Source organism: Cynoglossus semilaevis, chromosome 2 (genome assembly GCF_000523025.1).
Source record: "Cynoglossus semilaevis isolate Cse_v1.0 chromosome 2, Cse_v1.0, whole genome shotgun sequence".
Classification (NCBI taxonomy): Eukaryota; Metazoa; Chordata; class Actinopteri; order Pleuronectiformes; family Cynoglossidae; genus Cynoglossus; species Cynoglossus semilaevis.
Window position 1 is genome coordinate 7237864 of NC_024308.1, and position 19549 is coordinate 7257412.

Genomic DNA, 19549 nt, shown 5'->3' on the forward strand with positions numbered 1-19549 from the left:
CCTCAGGTAGGAACTGATTCTATTATCAACCTCCTACTGTATTAAAGAATAACACGTCATCCCAAGCAGATGTTCTCAAACACTGGTCCATTGACCGGTATCAGGCTAAAGAGAAAAAAAAAATATATATATTAATTGGAAAAGCTTACATCATGCATTTTGTCAGTGAAATGTAATGCCTGTTGAGACCGTTGTCTGTCATTAAACTGGTCTGTTGCACAGTAAAGGCTGGTGACGTCTGATCTAGGGGAGCAGTAAATAACTTAAGGCAAATTGTTTTCTTGCAGTAAGCTTAAGCATTATTTTTGGCCCCCGGTACCAGACCTGGACAAAGTCTTTCAGGGCTTCCTGAGTGAGATTCAAAGACAAACATGGGTAAACTTTCAAGTTTCTTCTTAATGACTGCACTAAAATAAACTTCACCAGGATCTCTACTATAAATGTCACTTTAATTCAACCAAAAGGTAAATGATACAAGTTTGGACTAAAGCTATGGCCCCAAAGCAGGCTATATAAATGTACTTTTCTGCTCATGTGTAATATGTTTCAGAGCTTTTTTCCAGCTATTTATTTTTTATTTGGTCACTGCCTTTATGCTAAATGTATCATTTTAGTGGTTTACCTTTAAGTTATGTATACTTTTCAAAACTCAATACAATGTATTATTTTTTTAATAAATATTTATAGATATATAATCCAGTATTAGTTATATCTGTTGGCTCTTGGTATTATGTCATTTCCTGTAAATATATGAAATACATTACTTTGACTACACAGGATCCTCCACTCCCATTAAGCATTACTACACAGGATCCTCCACTCCCATTAAAGCAGTGGCCTGAAGAAAGCGCTGGATGTATTGTGGAGATCATATCTGGTGATGGTGCTTCAGCGTTGACAAAACCGTCTGAGAAATCCACCCAGCCTGTGCCACTAGAGGGAGCTCTCGCCCGTGGACAGACTGTGAGAGACGCATCTCTGGACTATGTCACTCTCAACAAAGACACTCTGATTGTTTGCTCCAAAAGAAACAATCACGTATATGAGAAGATCGGGGAGGAGGTAGTCCCTCCCTGCTATACTAATGACTTCATGAACTGTTCATATTTACCTTTGGCTCTGGAGTCTGGACTGTTTGACAAAAAATTCACTTATACAAAGAAAACAGGCAATGTCTATACTAATTTACCCTCAGTCGACATGTCCGTTGGTCCCCCATAGACTCCACACCAGGCAACTCCAATCTAGTTGGAAACTATGCTAAAGTAAAGCCCCTAAGGTAAAGCGGATGTGCTAACATTGACCTTAAACTTCGAATTCATACCAAGACCAGAATGGAATGGAGGCCATAAACCTAATTCACTACAACATTTATGCGATAAGCATATTACATCTATTTTCTTCGTAGTGTTAACCTTAAGTGCATTTTCATCGTGTTTTTGTAAGTTTCTGTAAATGTATGCTCTTCTTTTAAAAAACCTCCACATGAGAGTGTATATTGTACTGCACATTTCAGTGTTATTATAAACCTCTATGTGACTTTCATTTTTCACTTAACTGTTTGGTTAAATGACGTTAAGGGATTAAGTATTTTAACAGCGTTTAAGATCAAATATATGACATGTACTTGGATGCAGGTTTTATCATTATAATTGTAATACTATACATTTTTCATTGCGTTTTCATTTTATTCTATTTACTTACCAAGCAGTTATTATCAGTTGGACTGCGGTTTGATTCTGGGCTGGAACTTGAGCACCCCCTATAGGGGATAGACAAAGCTTACACAAATACTGTACAATCATGTTCACGCATTATTTCAAGACAATCAACTTACCTCCTTTATTGTAGAGAAAATTATAATTCCTTTGGTTTGTTTTGAACTTTTCAAATACATTTTAAACATAAATGTACAATAAAACCTTCCGAAACTATGAAAGGATCTTTGCTGAACAGTATATTTCCTTTCCACCAACCTTTTCTGTTGTTTTGCATTTATTCCCACAAGGTGGCGGTAGATCTCAAGGGTCGAAGTGAGGGTATATTGGCAAGTACCTAAAGTAAACAATTATAAAGTCCAGGGGACTGTTGTTCAGGTTTGAGGAATCCAATAAAAACACTTTAGCTACAGTTATCTGTCATCAAAAAAATATAATATTAATATTATCAAGAATAGTAATGAAAATTAACTTTCCAATTTTGAAAAATGGAGGACAGAAACCCATATAATGCTCATTGTGTTTATTAAATCCAGTTGAAAGCTTCTAATTAACATAGCAATCATTCACAAGTTGTAATAAATCCTTTAAACCTGAGACAACATCACTGAAACTGGGATGAATGAGGTCTGAAGTACAGTATGTCCAGAATTCACATACTACAGTTGCATCTCAAATACACAGTATAACTTTATTAAATAATTTGATTAAGTGGTAGGAAAAGGGTTAAGGTCAGTCTGCCTGGGACCAAACACATGGAAATTGTGAGTTTCACTTTATAGCTCACTTAGTTGGCACAAGAAGACCATCAGAATCAAATCATTCTGGGTGATGACGTGAGGCACATGACTGAGAGCTGGCATTAACACCAATGTATCATATTTACTGTGGTACAGTGTACCAGTTTTTTTCTCAAAAGAATAACCATGAATAACATTCAGGAGTGAAAGAAAAGTCAATGGTATGAGTGAAAACACAGAGAAAGTTGAGCAGAGTCGGTGTTTACCACCGTAGCAGCCTCTCCTCCCAACAGGAATTCTTTCCATGTTTCATCACTGCCCACTCGCCTGTACGCATATGTCTAAAGAGAGAGGCTGAATCACCTCCTGATGTCATTTCCTCAACTTTCACTTACAATCACACTGAGAAACAGCACAGTCTCACATGTGATGATGCCTTTACCCTACTGTACTTGGTGTATTTACAGTACTCATGTATTATGCTGTCATATCTGCCAGCCTCAAACATGCCTTCAGTGACCACAGAGCTGACGGACACTGACGCACAACTCCCCAACATCCTTTTAGCTACTGCTGAAAAATGCCACTGTGTGGAGGGTCTACTTTCACTGCAGACACGTTTGATGACATCAGGGTCAGGGCACAGACTAAATGTACTCTATGTACCACGAGGGCTTTGCACACTTTCAATTTCGGTATAATTTCAGAACAGTTTCGCAAGGACACAGAACATTTCCCTTCTTTTATATTCTAGGGTTATATCCTGTAGGAGATGGTCACAGAATGTTGCCATGATGAAATGCACTACAGATCCAGCTTATAGGATGTACAATAAGATCTTCATCTGGTCCACATAGTGCATGGCGTGATGAACCTGGAGCTGTTTGCACCCAGATTTGGGAAACAAGCAATGGCATTTGTCAGAAAAGATGGTCCAAAAATTTTTCATTTGCACACATTTAGGGTCACTTCAGGTAAAATCGAAATAACAAGTTGACTGGCACATAGAGTATTTGCAAGAACCGACCAAAAAGAATACCCCCAAAATTTAGACCATATTTCCATTTCAGATACTTTAGTCACATTTCCAATGCTGGTGGTGATGTTAAGTAGTGGGAAAACATTTAATATTTAACCACTGGATGTCATGACAAAATTAATATTTTAACTGAGATAAACAATACAATTAACTTGACAGAATAAGGGAGCCTTCTGGTGTATTTATGTAAAAATGACTTAAATATCCCAAAGAAGCCCACATTCTACTTACTGTAACTTTAAATTGACATAATTCATGTGAGCAGACTGGCATGGTTCTTATTTCTTCAACCACAGCACATATGCCAAACACAAGGCTCGCAGGCCAAATCTGGCCCACCATGCCATACTCTATACTAATGTTTACTGATGGGTTAAATACAGTGGTCATACTTCATGCGTGTATAAGATACTACACAGATAAGTAACGTTGGATTACTGTAAATTACATCTCCCATGAAGCAAGTGGATTTCGCAACCCACCTCCAGGGAACCTAGTGTAGCAGTAGACTTTTCCCTAAATGTCAATCCTGTGTTACCCATAACTAAGACAGTATTTTGAATTTTGTTCAAATTTGACAGAACCACTGAACCACAGCACCCAGCTGCCATTTTTAAATAACAATTTGTCACAGCACAAAAACAAATTTTCCTCCAAATTACAGCACTTGTGAAACATGTTACTAGAAAAATGTTTCAATAGCAAATACATGTACATGAGCAGTAAAATCACACGTGGTCCTATCACAGTTTATATGATGCATGTAAACATTAGCAACGTGTACACATACGGTACTGTATGAAGAACTGCAGTGTTAAGAGGCAGGAAGAGGTTTTTTGTAATACGGAAAGTCTGTTTAGTAAGAAGATATAAAGATATCCAGATTTTTATCAAATAAGGCAAATTTTGGGGAATGTCATCGAAATCATCCATCTACTGCTTTATAGTGACTACGATAATCACACTTTGGACATTTTTAAGGAAAGATAAACAACGAGTGTTATGAAGCGGCGAAGGTTAGCATTTTTTTGGTTCCTCATTATTAACCAATTTTATTTCCTCATTATCTAACTACAAATATAATTTCAACAAACCCTCACTGGATACAATCTCCACCTGGAGAATGTAAACCAAAAACCTTGTTTTCTCACATGTTTGCCTTTTTGTTTATCAGCACAGAGCAACAGGTAAGGGCTCCATCCACTTTGGTCTTCTCTTTATTGGACGCAGCGATCAGAGTGTAGTCCTTTAACTGCTCCAACACCTGCAGGACACAAATGTTGTGGAGTGAGCTGCGTACAAAAGAATGACTCTTACTTTTATTTGTTTAGAAACCTGTACTTACTGTACATATATGTCTATGTAATACATAGAAACGTGTTTTAAAGTCTGCACTTAAACAGGATTAGTCCCTTCATTTAGGGATGTTACACTAGATGGTCTTTCTCTTGTCACAAATGTGCGTAATTTATAGAAAACAGAGCAAAAAAAAAAAAACCCCAAACATAAACAATAAGTAAAAGTAAATCCCATGTTTTCCTGTATAACTCTATGACATCAATCATTATGCAGATGACAGTCAGATATATATTTACCTCATTACCCTTAATGTCACTGAACTTCTTGTTTGTTTGTTTTTGAAGAAACCAAAATAATCATCTTATATGATGGAAAATTAAAATACTAATGATGTTGTCTCTTGTCTGTGTTCCGTGTTTTGTTTTCTTTCCCATGCTTTGTACATTACTTAGTCCCGACTGTTGTTTTAAACATGCATGATAAATAAATTAGGATTTGTACATTGTTATTACATTATGACATCTTACGCTGGGTATTTCCACCAGCTGTTTCTCACTCTGTCATTGGCTGCGAGACCACAGGGCGAGGGACGAACGCCGACCAGGCAGCGCTGAGCCTTGGAGGAGGATGAATCATAAACGTTGTGCAACAGTGTTTATTTATCTGTAATTTTCTGTGGTTCTGACATTAAGACCCTGCAGTGCAGTTTTCCAAGTTTTCCTGGTTTTGCAGCAAAAATATATTAAAACAATGGGAGTTAGAACTATTACAACATCCCTTAAAGACCGTCGTAAAGCTGTGTGTCACACTGTGGACACTCTCCAGTAGGAAACCAATGTTTTCCTACCAGACGTCCAAACCAGGATCATTTTTCTCTTTAAAACCTCTCATTTTAGCTCTACCCTGATCCTGAGTGTGGCCTTGCGGCTCCGTCAGAGGTATCAACTAAACAAATTCTTATTTCATGATGCAATATGGCTAATGGAGCCTCTGGCGATCCAGATTATGGATTCAAAGCCATTCCTAAATATGACATTAATAAGTCCTGATCTAAGACACGGTCAGGTCAGGGCCACGCTTGGTTTATTCAAATTCAAACAACACGGCCACATTATCATCCCCACACATGCAACATTACACCAGCACCTAAATATGCTACTAATGATTTTCTCCGCATTGTTGCTTTAATATTTTGTCAGCAGCATGTGTTCTTCTCCCGTCAGAGTTCCTGATTCTTATCTCCTGGAATACGTTTTCTAAATAGAAATTGTCTGAAGTTTGAAGAAAAGACCTGAAAAGAACGATCGCTACACGCTTTCCAATTTCCAGTAATTTATATTTAAACACTTAATAAAAAGAGGATTTTTCTATTTTCAGTGACAATATTACTTAATTACTTCACTGTAGTTTGGAAGTGCACATCCAAAACCACTTCATAGTCTTAAGAAGATCCTACATCCTTTATTTGCTTAGCAAATATAGGGACATATATTAATAATAATAGAACAGAATACCAACCATAACCAATATATGTGAGAATACTAACTGCAATGAGTAACAACCCCATAAATCCAGCTTTTATATTAAATGAAGAATTCCTAGTGATTTATTTTTAATTCACCAGTATAGAAAACCACCTCAGGGGAAGGTTGTGTTTTTGCCTCCAACTAACACCACCAGTAAATAACAGAGCGTTTATAGCATCTCCACCTCCCAGGAGTCTCTTTATTTGACTATTTCCTGCTGCGCTCTAATTGCCCTGGTTCAGATTTATACCCGGGCCTGTGTTTGTGACATACCTCACTGGGCTCTTTGTTTAGAAACAGGCCTTCTCCAGGTTTTAGCCGTCCTAATCACTCATATGCCCCTACACTCCACCACCACCACCACACCCCCTCTCTCCTGACCCCTGCTGTGGTTCATTTGCAACACTTATGTAACTTCATGAGTGGCCTAAATATAGACACCGGAGACTGGGACAGCGAAAGTTTAGAGTTCGGAAGTTTTGCAGATTGTCTGGGTGATAAATATCTACATCTCATCCCAGGGAGAAGAAACAAGTTCCCTTGGGAAACATGTACCAACCAGGACCTACTGTACACCGAGGTCTGGACGGGCTTAGAAAATCAGTCCCTGCTATTTCAGGACTTACTGTATGTTACGTCTTTTGTACTATTAATATTTTCCCAGTTTCTTGAAGCTGCAATTTCTTAAACACAGGCTTGTGACCAAATCTGGGGTAAAGGCCAAAGTCTGGTGGGCTCCACCAAATCTAAAATAAACTAGATCACAGAAAAACACACATTTCTTTTTACATGCTGCACCAAATGGGGCATTAAAATGTGCCATCAAGGCAGGAAGTATGAGATACACAAATACATTTATTATGGTTAAGTTGAATTTCCTGGGGGGGGGGGGGGGGCTTATGTTTGGGGGTTGAACGTGTAAAAAAAGTACTTTTCTGTCCAAAAAGGCATCATTTTGTGAATTCTTCCTTCTAAAATTAGCCAGCGGAGGTTGGGGTTTGAACCACAGAGTACATTTTGAGGTCTGGGAACTGTCTCTGCAGAGAGCTGGTTTTGATCCTGTGAGAATCCCTCTGACTTGTTGTGATGTGAGGTGACCCCAAGGCATCTAAATAACTAGGCTACCGTTGAGCTTTTCCCAAACCCAAATGAGACAATAACATGTCATTCATGTCAAACTGCAGCACAGTAAAACCTAGCTGTCCCTGAATGTCTGAGGGAAACATGAGAAAACTAATGGAGAAAATGTATGTCTTCCTACAGCGACAGCGTGGCTGTGAGACACCGGGGGACACAGACAGAGTTTATCCAGATGTACCTCACACACAGATCTACCTCAAAACCAGAGGTGGATTTTAAAGGACACCCAGGGCAAAGTCCTAAAACTATGAAAAAAAATTATAGATTTAAAATGTTTTGTTTTGTTGGAAAAGATTTTTTTAAATTTCAGCTACTAATAGCGCCGGACTCAAATGTTGATTTTATATTATTTAATATATCATTTTATAAACATAAAATTATATTGTTATATTTATCAATATATATTATACTTTATATTATAAATATTTTTTCCTAAATATGTCCCTTTTTTCCCCCCATTACAACTTTTTTTTAGGAAAAACCAAATACACCTACATTAAAACTATCTATGTTTAAGCAGGTAGGTATTATTGTGTATTATCATTATGTTATTGTCATTTATGTGCAGATTCATCTTTGCAACAGTGAAATGATTATGACTACACTTAAAAAAAGAAAGTCACTTCACTTTAAAAACTTGCCGAGTCAAAACACAGCCCTTGTTGAGGTTAACCTGCAGTGGTCTGTGTAGAGCAACCATGTAGTTTAAGGAAAAAAAAAAGTTTCCCTTCGGCTGCCAGTTGTTTTTCTCTGAGGTCTGGAGAGGAAGAAAAGTAGTGGAGTGCGGTGCTCCTTAAATCAAAACCACCAAAACCGGTTTCAGTGTCCTGAATGCTTTCCTCTGTACAAAAGGTGTAACCTCAGGATTGTAAATGAATGTGTGTGAGAAGAATTACTGTCTGTGGATGAAAAATGAGTCGGCCGATACCTTCAAACTTTCTGGAAACATTTCAGCTGTGCTGTGCAGCAGCATGTGACCCTTGTCGGGCAGGTTCACGTAGATGCAGTTGGCAGCCAGATCATCAGGTACCACCAGCTTATCGTAGCGATGGTCGCTCATTTGCTGCATGATCTGGAAACAAGGGATCGGAATGAGACGCTGAGAACACCAGACAATAAGGTAGTGCAGCCGGTGAGAGTCCACAGGGGTTTTCGCAGAGAGACAGAAAAAATAGCAGTTAGTCAGACTATCAGACACTTTGAGACAGAAGCAAAAGCCACAATACCAAAGGCTACACCACATCTCTCTCCAGGCCAAACCGCTCTGGAAGCCTGGGGGGCCTTAATGGAGAACACAGGAGACAGACAGACATTCCTTCTCTGCAGATGTCATGATATTGATGTAATCTGAAAGAGACAAAGGATGGTTGGTCAGTTTGGGGGCGAGAAGACATCTGTGTTGCCAAGTAGAAGTTGGGGCGGGGGTCAGGGTGTTATGACCAGGGTAGACAAGTAGAAGTCGGGGCAGGGGTCAGGGTGTTATGACCAGGGTAGAATCAGGTGCTTCTTAGTGTTTATGAGCTAAACATCTGCAGAAACATACCTTACAGACAAAGAGGGGAGTACAGGAACAACTTAACTAAAAAAAAAACAAGGCATTAATAGCAGATACTGTGTTTTCTTTCATGCTGCTCCTGTTTCTGTCATCAAGGGTGGTTTTTAACCAAAAACGGTTCAGTGCAAAAATATACATCGGGAAATGCAGTGAAACACATTGGGATGAAGAAACTTCTTTCTGTTAACAGTGATTAGGACATTCTACAGATGAAATATGTCTTAAAATAAGCACACATGCAGTGCTAATGCTAATGCACTGCCAACCTGGTGCTAATGCACCTTATACAGGAGGAGGGCTTCTTAAAATGTTGCAATCATAATCTGTTTTAGCACAACGCTAACACATTGCTAATCAGCTAATTAGGAAATAGCAAAGACTAACAGTTATTATTACAGTTATTATTGTTGAAAGGTTTTGACCCATTTTACTGAGTTAAATACACTGAATTCTGAAACTGAAATTTTCAAATGTGCACCATCTACAGGCCAGGTAAGGGAAGCTACATTTTCAGTGCTCCCAAAGAGAAAAAACAACAGTAAATGAAACAAATAAACATACTTTCCCTTTAGGTATAAATGTAAGCAGCCACTTATTTAGCAAAGATTTCACAATAAAACTTGCGGATTAAAATCGTTGACATGTCCGGTGGTAATGTGGTACTTTACTAGTGAACCGTCACAATCATGAAAATGTTCATACATCATTACATCATTAATGATGAACAAAGATGAATGTGATCAGGACTGGCCAGAAATGATGTCACCTCAGAGGAGCTGAATCACCACAGAACAGTGACCAGGAAAGCTAAATGATCTCATGCATCAAACAGGGCTGAGTCAAAGGCCTTAAAAGCAGCGTGAAGTTTGACAGCCGGTGCACTGTGTGAGAGGAGTGAGGTGTGAGAGAACGGCCAGCAGACGCTGCTTCACCTCGCACAGGGGGCTATTTTAGGCTGCTGACTTTATTGGATGGATGATGAAATCCATTAGCTCAGCATGTATTTTTAACCCCAGGGGATAAACATAGACAAACATAGGAAACACTAACACGTAATGTAAACAACAGTCATATATATATCCTCCCCAATGCATCACAAAATAACATTATCTTCTTATAAATCCGAGGTTGTTAAAGGTATAAAAACTGGGGCTAATTGCTACAAGAGAGCGTTACATAATACAGAATTAGGGCTAATTAAATTTTACCCAACACATGCAGCTAATTACTGCATTAAAGTTAAGTAAATTAAGTCTATGTAAGGCTTTAAATTTAATAAAACGTGTTTATCCCTAAACACAGAGGTTGGTGTGTGGCACTTTAGCCAAGCAGACAGCTTTAGCTTTGTTAGTTTCATTGAAAAAATGTAATACTTCTTAGAACTTTTCTAATTGCTCCTCAAAATACTGACTATTGAGTCCTTGTTTATACATTACACTTGAATGAAAATACTTACTGTGTGTACTCCAGTCTGAAAGTGTTCAAGTCATCTAATGTTTTGATCCTTTATTATTTTCCCTGAGTATATATTCACACATTAAACTATTTTGTTGATGTGATAATGGTTACAATGATCGCCTGTAGGGATATGCAGTACATTCACTTTACGTAATGATCGCCAGTAGGGATATGCAGTACATTCACTTTACTTAAAGTAGTACTGGAACAGTAGGGGGAGACAAAACACCAGGAGGCAATCATCTGTCATGGCTGGCGGTTGTAATTGTTTGTGTCCTGGTCATAATACTTGAAATAAGAGTTTTTGTATGTGTACTGTAGGAAAACATGATCTCACACACAATGCCCCACAATAGGAGATTAAACATGTATTTGGCACCAGATCTTTGTCAGAATGTCCCTTTTAGCATCCACTGGGTTTCAGTTGTCTCAGTAATGTTTTATCAATTCAGTCGCCTCCGTCAGTGACTGAGCTCAGATCGTTTAACTGTAGGATGAAACCTCTGTAACTGATGCCAGAGTGTGAGCTCCGGGGCCGATCCCTGCAGATTAGCTGAGAACTATGAATTAATGAGGCAGGATTAAAGTGACAGGTGGTTTTGATGTGCTTCTCAGCATGTGTCATGTCTTGTCCTGTGGCGTTATTCTTACTGAATACTTTGCATGTGATGTTCCTACCAGATGGGTTCTGCCAAGTATCAACCCCAAGAAAAAGAAAGAAACTACAGTTGTGGTTTCTGAAGCTTACATCCTTGTCTGACAATCCAGACTTAGGAATTAGACCGAGTACATGGATATTAATATGGTATTGGGAGGTAGATGTACTAAGGTATCACTGTTGTATTTTAACAGTAATGGATTCATGTTGTCATTACTTTATTCAGAATTTTTATGTGAGTGTTGTCTTACTGGAGCAACGATCATTGATGGACAGAACTGGGTCAGATGTAATCCAGACACGGCCCAGTGTGGCTGGACTGTAAAATATGTTCTGAATGAAGGTTTTTTTTCTGGCAATTAAATTATGAATTTAAAGTTACATTTTTCAAATCTGTTGGCAAACTTTCAGCTTTTCCCCAAGCTATATTTTGGCTAACTAGCTATATTTCTCTTCTGATAGAAGAAATTGATTTTTTTGTCAAGAAAAAAGATCAGATTAGAATGATTGTTCGAAGAAATCCTTTCAGTTTCTGCAGCCGTGACTGCCCCCCCGCTGTACATATAGATCTGCTGCATCGACGTGCGTCACGCTTATGATAACAAGGACATTAGAATAACAGGCGGGTTAGCATAGGGGGGTTTCTATGTCTATGGCTTGAAAAAGCAAAGAGGTGGAATGACGTTTACACTGAACACACAAACACAAGTGCCGTACTTTGAGAGCTTTTTGTGCTGGTTCACTGGAGCCGACGAGGATAAGGCCAGGTCCCCCCATACTGCAGAAGCTCTTCAGGTGCAGCCCCTGCTGCACTGGGACAGTGGACACAGCATAGTCCTGAAGAAGAGAGAAAAAAAAAATCAAAACTGTATTCTAACAAGACAATATACTTTACATTACAGCGCAAGAACAATTCAACTTTACATCAGAATGAAATCATAAATTGTACAAGCATGGGCCACATGGTGGAAAGTGGTTAATGCTTTTGTCTTACAGCAATAAAGTCACTGGATTGATCCCTGGTGGTGAAGAGTAGGGATTAGGTTAATGGTTCACTCTCAATGGACCATTTGTATAAATGTGAGTGTGAATAGTTTGTCTTCCTGTGAAGAATATTCATGTGACTAAACTGAGGGCTCATACAGAGAGATCACACAGCACGCTGCTAAAATCTGATTGGAAAGATTTACTTTAGCTACAGGTTACAGGCCAGTTAACACGTCAATGGTTTAAACACACTGGGGGTCTTAGTGTCAGAATGCTGAAATTTCCACAGAAACTATTTATTCTTTATTCTTAATTATCGTTGCCCAACACACTGTTCCCGTCATTGTGGGAAAAGCATGCAAAAAAAAAACCACAACAATGAAAATCTAATGTGAAAATGACTCAACCTTTTTAAACTGTTGTTTAAGATTCAGTGTTTCTATGAAATATAATCCTTTATAACAGTGGTTGCCTGAGTGGGGGCTGCCCTCCAGGGGTGCTGATCTTTTTTCAGATTTTTTTTAATTGCGCCATAGTGGAAAATTTAAACCGATTTAAAACTGTATTTCCTTTGCTCTGTTACAGGAGCAGCTTTGTGGAAAGTTCAGTCTTTAAAGTTTAGAGGGAGTTTGAAGCAGCAGTGGGGGACTTGACAATGGTCCTATCTACAAAAATGGGAACAGTTTGGCAACCACTGCCCTATAATAACAGGTTCAGTTAGAAAATGTTTCATTTTTGAGGGTCTTTTTACTGGATGTGATTTAAAAGTCACACTTTATGTCGACGATGCAACCCAAAAAGAGGGTAGTTGTCTGACTGAGCCTCGGTTTCTGTCCATTCTGTTCACAGAACAGTGTAAAATGTTAGAATCGTGGTCTGACAGATCATTACAGAGAAGTCAAAGTAAACAGACGTGTTTACTGATCCGAGGTTAGAAAAACCAAAAATTAAATTTGCAGTTTTTGGTAACTTTTCCCATGACCAAATTTTCGAGTAACAAGGATTTTCTGTCCCAATCTAAAAGGATCTGAGTTGAAGATCCGACCTAATTTACAGAGAAGGGAAAAAAAGGTACTTATGTGGGGAACCATGGACAAAAAAGTGGACCAACAGAGAGAATAAATGTTAAACTCAAAAGATCACAAAGATCAATCACCAAATGAGTTGGTTTCAAAGAGTGAACTAATTTAAACGTCATGTTCCCATTTTGAGTCTACAGTACTGTATACAGTTTAGCATTTTGTTGTTTTGTTCAAAATATTTCGCCTTATTTTTGTGAGCCATGAAGCACCATCTGAAATGGCAATTTGAAAACGTAATGTAATGGCAAAAAAATACTCTTGGTTTGTGACTCTTGACTCAACAGTAGAGTCTGGACGGACTTGTCATTCAATCGTCTGTTCAAATCCCACATGCTGCACATATTAAACCTTGGAGACCATGTTTACAGCATAATACCTACAAGCACTTTTACAAATGACTTCATTCAGACTTGAAGTCACTTTACTGGGAGAATTTCCCACTTTCAACCCACTGATCACTGCTTTTGATTAAGTGACTTTACTGGAAACGGGCTGTAGACTCCTACAGGATAACTTCCTGAATATGAACACATGACAGACTCTGCTTTACGCCCAAGAATACAGCTCTTTTAATATCCATCAAACGTGTTTTTATACAGTATCATTAGCTCCATTAAAAGTTCTGTGAGTCATTGAAATGGTCATTTTCATTAAAGAGCGCCGCTGTACTTGGCCGCTCATCAGGCGAATAACTAAAATTCCCAAATCCTGGATGTTTTCTTGAGCTCTGTGCTTTCCTGCTGTTGTTTTGATGATTATAATAGACAGTTGGGAATTATGTTATCTAAACTTTTCTGGCCTTGCACATGAGCAGGAAGTTTGGGTGTAAAATTAGAACTTCCAGTCACATTTGATCAACATGGAGATAAATCAGGAGCTGCTTTCCATCCAGTTATGACAAAACTGGTTCAATCAGCCCAGAGTTTAACTCAACTCTCCTGTGTATACGTAAATGTCCTCTTGGGGGTAAATTCAATGTCAGCGCCGTTTGGTTGTTAAGCCCAAAAGGAAATGCTAAGTTTGACACTACTTCCTGAATAAGCCGATTCTATCGACAGCTCCATGGACTCCAGCAACGACCGGGAAGAAAAGAGGGGCAACAAGTTCACAGTTGTTCTATTACAAACAAACTTGGCAACAAAATGAGCGTTAATTGGATAACGAGGGGAAAAAACAACAGTGACAGACAGGACTTTTGGTCCGATAAGAAAAGGCCATAATGGTAACTGTAAATGCTCCAGTGATTTTTCCTCGTTTCATTTTCCAGAGACGCATCATTAAGGCCTGTCTTATCAACGATAACAAAAAACAGCGAGGAATCCGTGATGATGAGGAATTTGAATCAGATACAGACAGGAAGGTGGAAACAATACAATAATAAAAGCCAATCAGGAGTGTGCTGAACTCTTGGCATCACCGTGACCCAACTCCGAACTCCATTAGTTTTAAAGAGACAAGTTTAAAAAACACATTCCACACACCAAAAATGTTTATATGTAAATAAATTAAATAACCTGGAAGTGAGACCCTCTTTACTTATGAGATTCCTTGTGTGTGTGTGGGATATTTTGCCCAACATTTCCCTTTTTGTCATGTGTGACTGGAGTGTGTGAGAATGCTGAGCTCACTTGTGGTTGTCATAGTCAGACCACTGTAAAGGGGTATTAGTCAGAGAGGGAGAAAATGGTGAACTCATTTCCTAAACAAAAATCTTTGAAATTACCGAGCACTGAAAAAAAAAAGAGATCAGACCATACAAAGAGTAAGTACCAGACAAGATGGCGCTCTGAAGCAATAGAAATAAAAAAAATCAACTTTTTAATCATTCTCTTTTGTGTTTTATGAATGTACTATATTTACAAAATATGTCAGAGATTGAAATGTTTGGCAATAAGACTGACAAATTACTATTTTCTTATATATTTCATAATGTTTAGTCATAAGACTGAACAAAAAAGTGAATCTGTTTCTCCAATGACAGAATTATGTTTTTTTTTTTTAACTTCTCTCTATTCATTTGCTCACCACTTTTGGGTTCCTGTGCTTAATACTGCCATTTTTTCTTGCCCATCTCTTGTCCATTTTTAAGTCTTCGAGATGCAGATATAAAACCCAGCTCATAATTTAAGAAAGCTAAGGGTTCTTTGAATTGAGCTTTACCTTCTTGGCTCATGGCTCTGACTCTCTCTCCTGTAGCTCTTTACTGTGGTCAGTGCCGTGTCCAGCCAAAACACATTCACACACACCTACTGTCCTGTACTGTACTGTACTGTACTGTACTGTCTCCTCTCACCATGCAATGGAAACTCAGACCGTGCTGAGGTCAGAGTTTATACTGGGTTTACTGTCATCAAAAGGAAAGAAAACATGACTCGGCAACATTTCCAGTGTACGTTGAGTGTGTAAAGACACCTCACCTTAAAAACATCAGCAAGGATCTCGGCTCCTCTCTGATTGGTCCGTTTGGAAAGGCCCACAAAGAATTCCTGGCCTACAGACAAAAAATTAAGAAATGGATAAAAACATGACAGAAACAGAGAAAACTCTGTGAATTCATGAGCAAAACCTCAAGTCCATGACCCGAGGTTGCACCACAGGGACTCGTTTCATTTATGCAGGTGATAAAGGCAACAACCGTGGACTCTACAGTATTCTGCGTGGCGTGGCAGTGTAACAAGTCAGCTCTGAGCGGCTGGCGATGCTGCAGCACACTCAGTTCAGGAATGGGCTCCTCATGTAGCTGCTGAGCCTTTACAAAATGAGGCGTTAGCTCTGGTGCAGCCAACAGGAAATGTTTCTATCCCTGCCATGTGAAACCGATTTCAGCTGGAAGGAACACGAGTGCACAGCCTGTGTCTAGAAACCTAATTAGGTGTACTATGCTTTAAAAAAAAGAACACGGCCCAGACAGTGGGGAAGACATTGACCTATTTTAACTCACCACATAACCTTAACAGAATGTACAGAAAATATAATACAGACCACCGTGCTGCTGTTGCTGTGCCTTGATCACAGTTTATTAGCTGATGCCAAAGCCATAAAAATCCTTGTGTAGTCCTGTAGACCTGCAGACATTGGACATGAACTCTCCTGCACTACACTTGCCTGTGAATAAAGTGAGCCGAGTCAGAGGAGCTAATGTTCACGTGGATGTCCTTGAAAAATAAGGATTATTTATGTCTGTATAAACTATGAACTGAAAAGTTCCTTTAGACTTTATTATCACAGTGTTTTGTACTTGGGCTGAGTGATTGGGCAGACAATGGGCAGACCTACCTGTAAAGAGCACGTCTCCTCCATCCAGTGTGGCATTTTCATCTGTCATTTCCACCACATTCATATTCAGTGCCTCCAGAGCCTCTTTCATTGCCTTTGTCTGGAACAAACAAGGGAATAGAAAAAACATTTCACTCAAAACATCTGTGGATATTAAACAAAAGTCTGACTCATTGGTTGTGACTCACTGTTAGTAAAAGCACTGCACTGTTACATCAGCATACCCCACTTTTACAGAAGTAAAATGAGATGTGGTTCAGTTCTAATCATTCATCTATTAAGAAGGGGACAAATCTATTTAGTAATACTTGACATTGGACATCAGTAATATGATTGAATGCATTGAAATAGAACACGCTAATTCCACCAGATTGTGATAACATGATTTTATTGAGCCATTTCATCAAATTAGACAAAGTATGTTTTGTTTTTTCTTTTCCTCCTCCTACTGTCAGTCTGTTTCTTTGTGGGAAGTAGCATCAGTGGCCAGCTACGTTTTTAACAGCATCAATGTTTCCACAGTTCCTATCTTAGGATGACCTCAGCTTTCCCAATGTGCCCTTTGCAGAGCAAAACACTTCTGCTTCTCCTCATTTGCTGAAGGCCCCACCATGAGGTCATCCAGGTACCCTGCACACCGAGATAGCACACCCAGGCCTGTCTACACACTGTCTCCTCACCTCTCAAACACACATGCAAATTATATATATATTACATATATAAACATATATGTACATATATACATATCTACATGTATAACATATGTGTATATATACAGTATATATAAGGTGTTTGCTTGATTGAATGAAAGCAACCTATGACCCAATTGCTTATAACCACAATATCTTTCCGGTACACTCGCATGCCAAAAATAAGACAGTGGAATCCCAAAGAGTAATCAAACCCTTCTCCTTCACATTTCATCTTCACTGCAGGCATTTTCTTTTTTCTTTTTTGCTTCACTTATTCCACAGGAACAAGATGTCCTTCCAAGTAACTGGGTTCACAAATTCATTAGTGGTTTCTCAAACAGCTCTGAGAGCAGCAGCAGTGTGCAGCACATCAAGTACAGGTAACAGCTAATCCCTCATGTTCTTTTTTGTTGTTGGAGCAAAGCAAAGGCAGGCTAAGACATAGCTTAGAACTCTGCTTCTCATTTTGCTGGGTTTACACATTGTTGTTGAGTGTCACATAACTCTTAGACTCTGGTTCTGAGGAAGTAAACAAAGCAAAGGACTGTTAACTAAATGTTTATACACAAAGCTTTGCTTTATTGTGGATTCCCACTTGGTATCAAAATACCAGTTACTCCAAACCTAGTGATCCAACATTTCTAAGGAAATTTCAACTCAAATTCTCAGTGAGTCACTCTTCTACAATTTGTTTTTGCACATTACAAAGAAAGAAGGTGATCTTTTCTTTCTCTGTCATGTCAAGGGTTTATTCTTAATACTCAAATATGTCGACTATTTACCTGGCCATAAACAGTGAGTCCTTATTACTTTTTCAGGTTATCTCTGGTGCCCCAGAGATTCCACTGTCACTGTGGTCTTTGCTCAGGAATCTCCTAGACTGCGTGAGACCGCCCTTTACCTCAGCTCTCTGGCATTTCCTCTGACATCACTGGAGGTGATATGACCCAAAGACTGTTTAGTCAATTTACATCATGTGAAGCGCAACGGCTCCTATAGGCAGAGAGCGGTATGGTATGACCTGCTGCCTGCTGTGGTCCTAAAAACGTGGGCATCAGTTACTCTTCCTGTTATAACCCTCTGTATATGTGCACGAGAAACTGAAAATAGAACCAAAAACAATGACTTCTGATAAAATGGACACAATAAAAAAGGATAATTAATCAAGTCACATACCATACCTTATGTATACAATTTGCAAACAGGTACACTTGTGGACACTGCAGGATAGTGCCTCCTATGTGGCAGCCCGTTGCTGCAGCTCTCACTACCATGTAGCATTGTTTAGTTTCATTTTTTCCATTTTTCTTCTGAATTTCCTCGCTGTGGGAAATTCTGTTACACAATGTGTGAATGACCTATTGCTTTAAACGATGCCAGATGATCTTTTAATGAAAAAAAAAAAGAAAAATTATTTTTAGTAAAACTGAAGTATATTTTTTGACTGTGTCCCACTGCGGCCAAGTACAAAATGACCTACTATATGTACCGGCACCAGGCCCCGGACCGGCGGTTGGGAACCCCTGGTATAAAAGACTTCTTACTTATCTCATCTTAAATATTAATTCATACAAAGTTAGATGAGATTAGATAATTGAATTAGTTCACAAATGATATAGAAAATATTAGTGATGGCAACTATAAAAGGCAACTTGTGCAACTTGACTCGTTATATTAGGTTATCTACATAAATATACCTTAAGAACATACTGTTCTTTTAATGTGCTTTAACTAACCCACCATCTTGGCTACATGACTAAAGATATGGTTTTGTTTCCGGTCCATGTACTAGTACTAGCTACCCTTGACTAGTTTATGATCATAGGAAATAATTATTTACAATTGTAAACTTTATTTTCTAATCTCTAATATTCCCTACAGTATCTCTCGACCCCAATGTGAGGGTGAAGAACACTTTTGAGGCTGCTTCCCATGTAGAGGGCCCTATTATCTCTCACGGAGAGGGACATCCAATACCTCATCCTGCTGAGATGCCAACTCACTTTGCCAACGCCTCCCTCTCTTCTCCCTCCAACCCTCCTGTGTTCCTCTCTTTTTCCCTCCTCTCTCCTATTCATCCCCAGAGTGCATTGCCCAGGCCTGATTAGCCAGAGTCCTGTTTTGAATGAAAAAGGGCCTTTTTAGGTTCAGTAGGGGCAGCAGGCTCCGAGGGCCAGCCGGTCTGCCTGCCACATTCCTGCCGTTCCAGTGCAGGACAGGGGAGACGGGGCAGAGAGAACAGTCTTTTATTTGCAGCTTTTTATGGACCACCTTCTCCCTTATATCGCCCTGGTACCCTTGGATATCACATTCGGCTAGAAAGGACCAGCAGTCTGATAGGGCACGGTGCATTTGGAGAGCGAATAGAATCCAAAACAA

At 39.1% G+C, this 19549-nt stretch overlaps 1 protein-coding gene across 3 annotated transcripts in view; it reads right to left on the minus strand.

The window, feature by feature from the left end:
• Positions 1–2226: 2226 nt before the first annotated feature.
• Positions 2227–19549, minus strand: part of ddah1 (dimethylarginine dimethylaminohydrolase 1) — a 54675-nt gene continuing 37352 nt past the window's right edge. For all 3 annotated transcript variants that reach the window (XM_025064638.1, XM_008334095.3, XM_025064633.1), the window contains 5 exons: positions 16479–16578; positions 15620–15693; positions 11851–11970; positions 8391–8534; positions 2227–4761 (listed from right to left, as the gene is read on the minus strand). In XM_025064638.1, the coding sequence (XP_024920406.1) occupies positions 4645–4761; positions 8391–8534; positions 11851–11970; positions 15620–15693; positions 16479–16578 (555 nt within the window). In that variant the 3' untranslated portion in view covers positions 2227–4644. The remainder of the gene's footprint in view (positions 4762–8390; positions 8535–11850; positions 11971–15619; positions 15694–16478; positions 16579–19549) is intronic.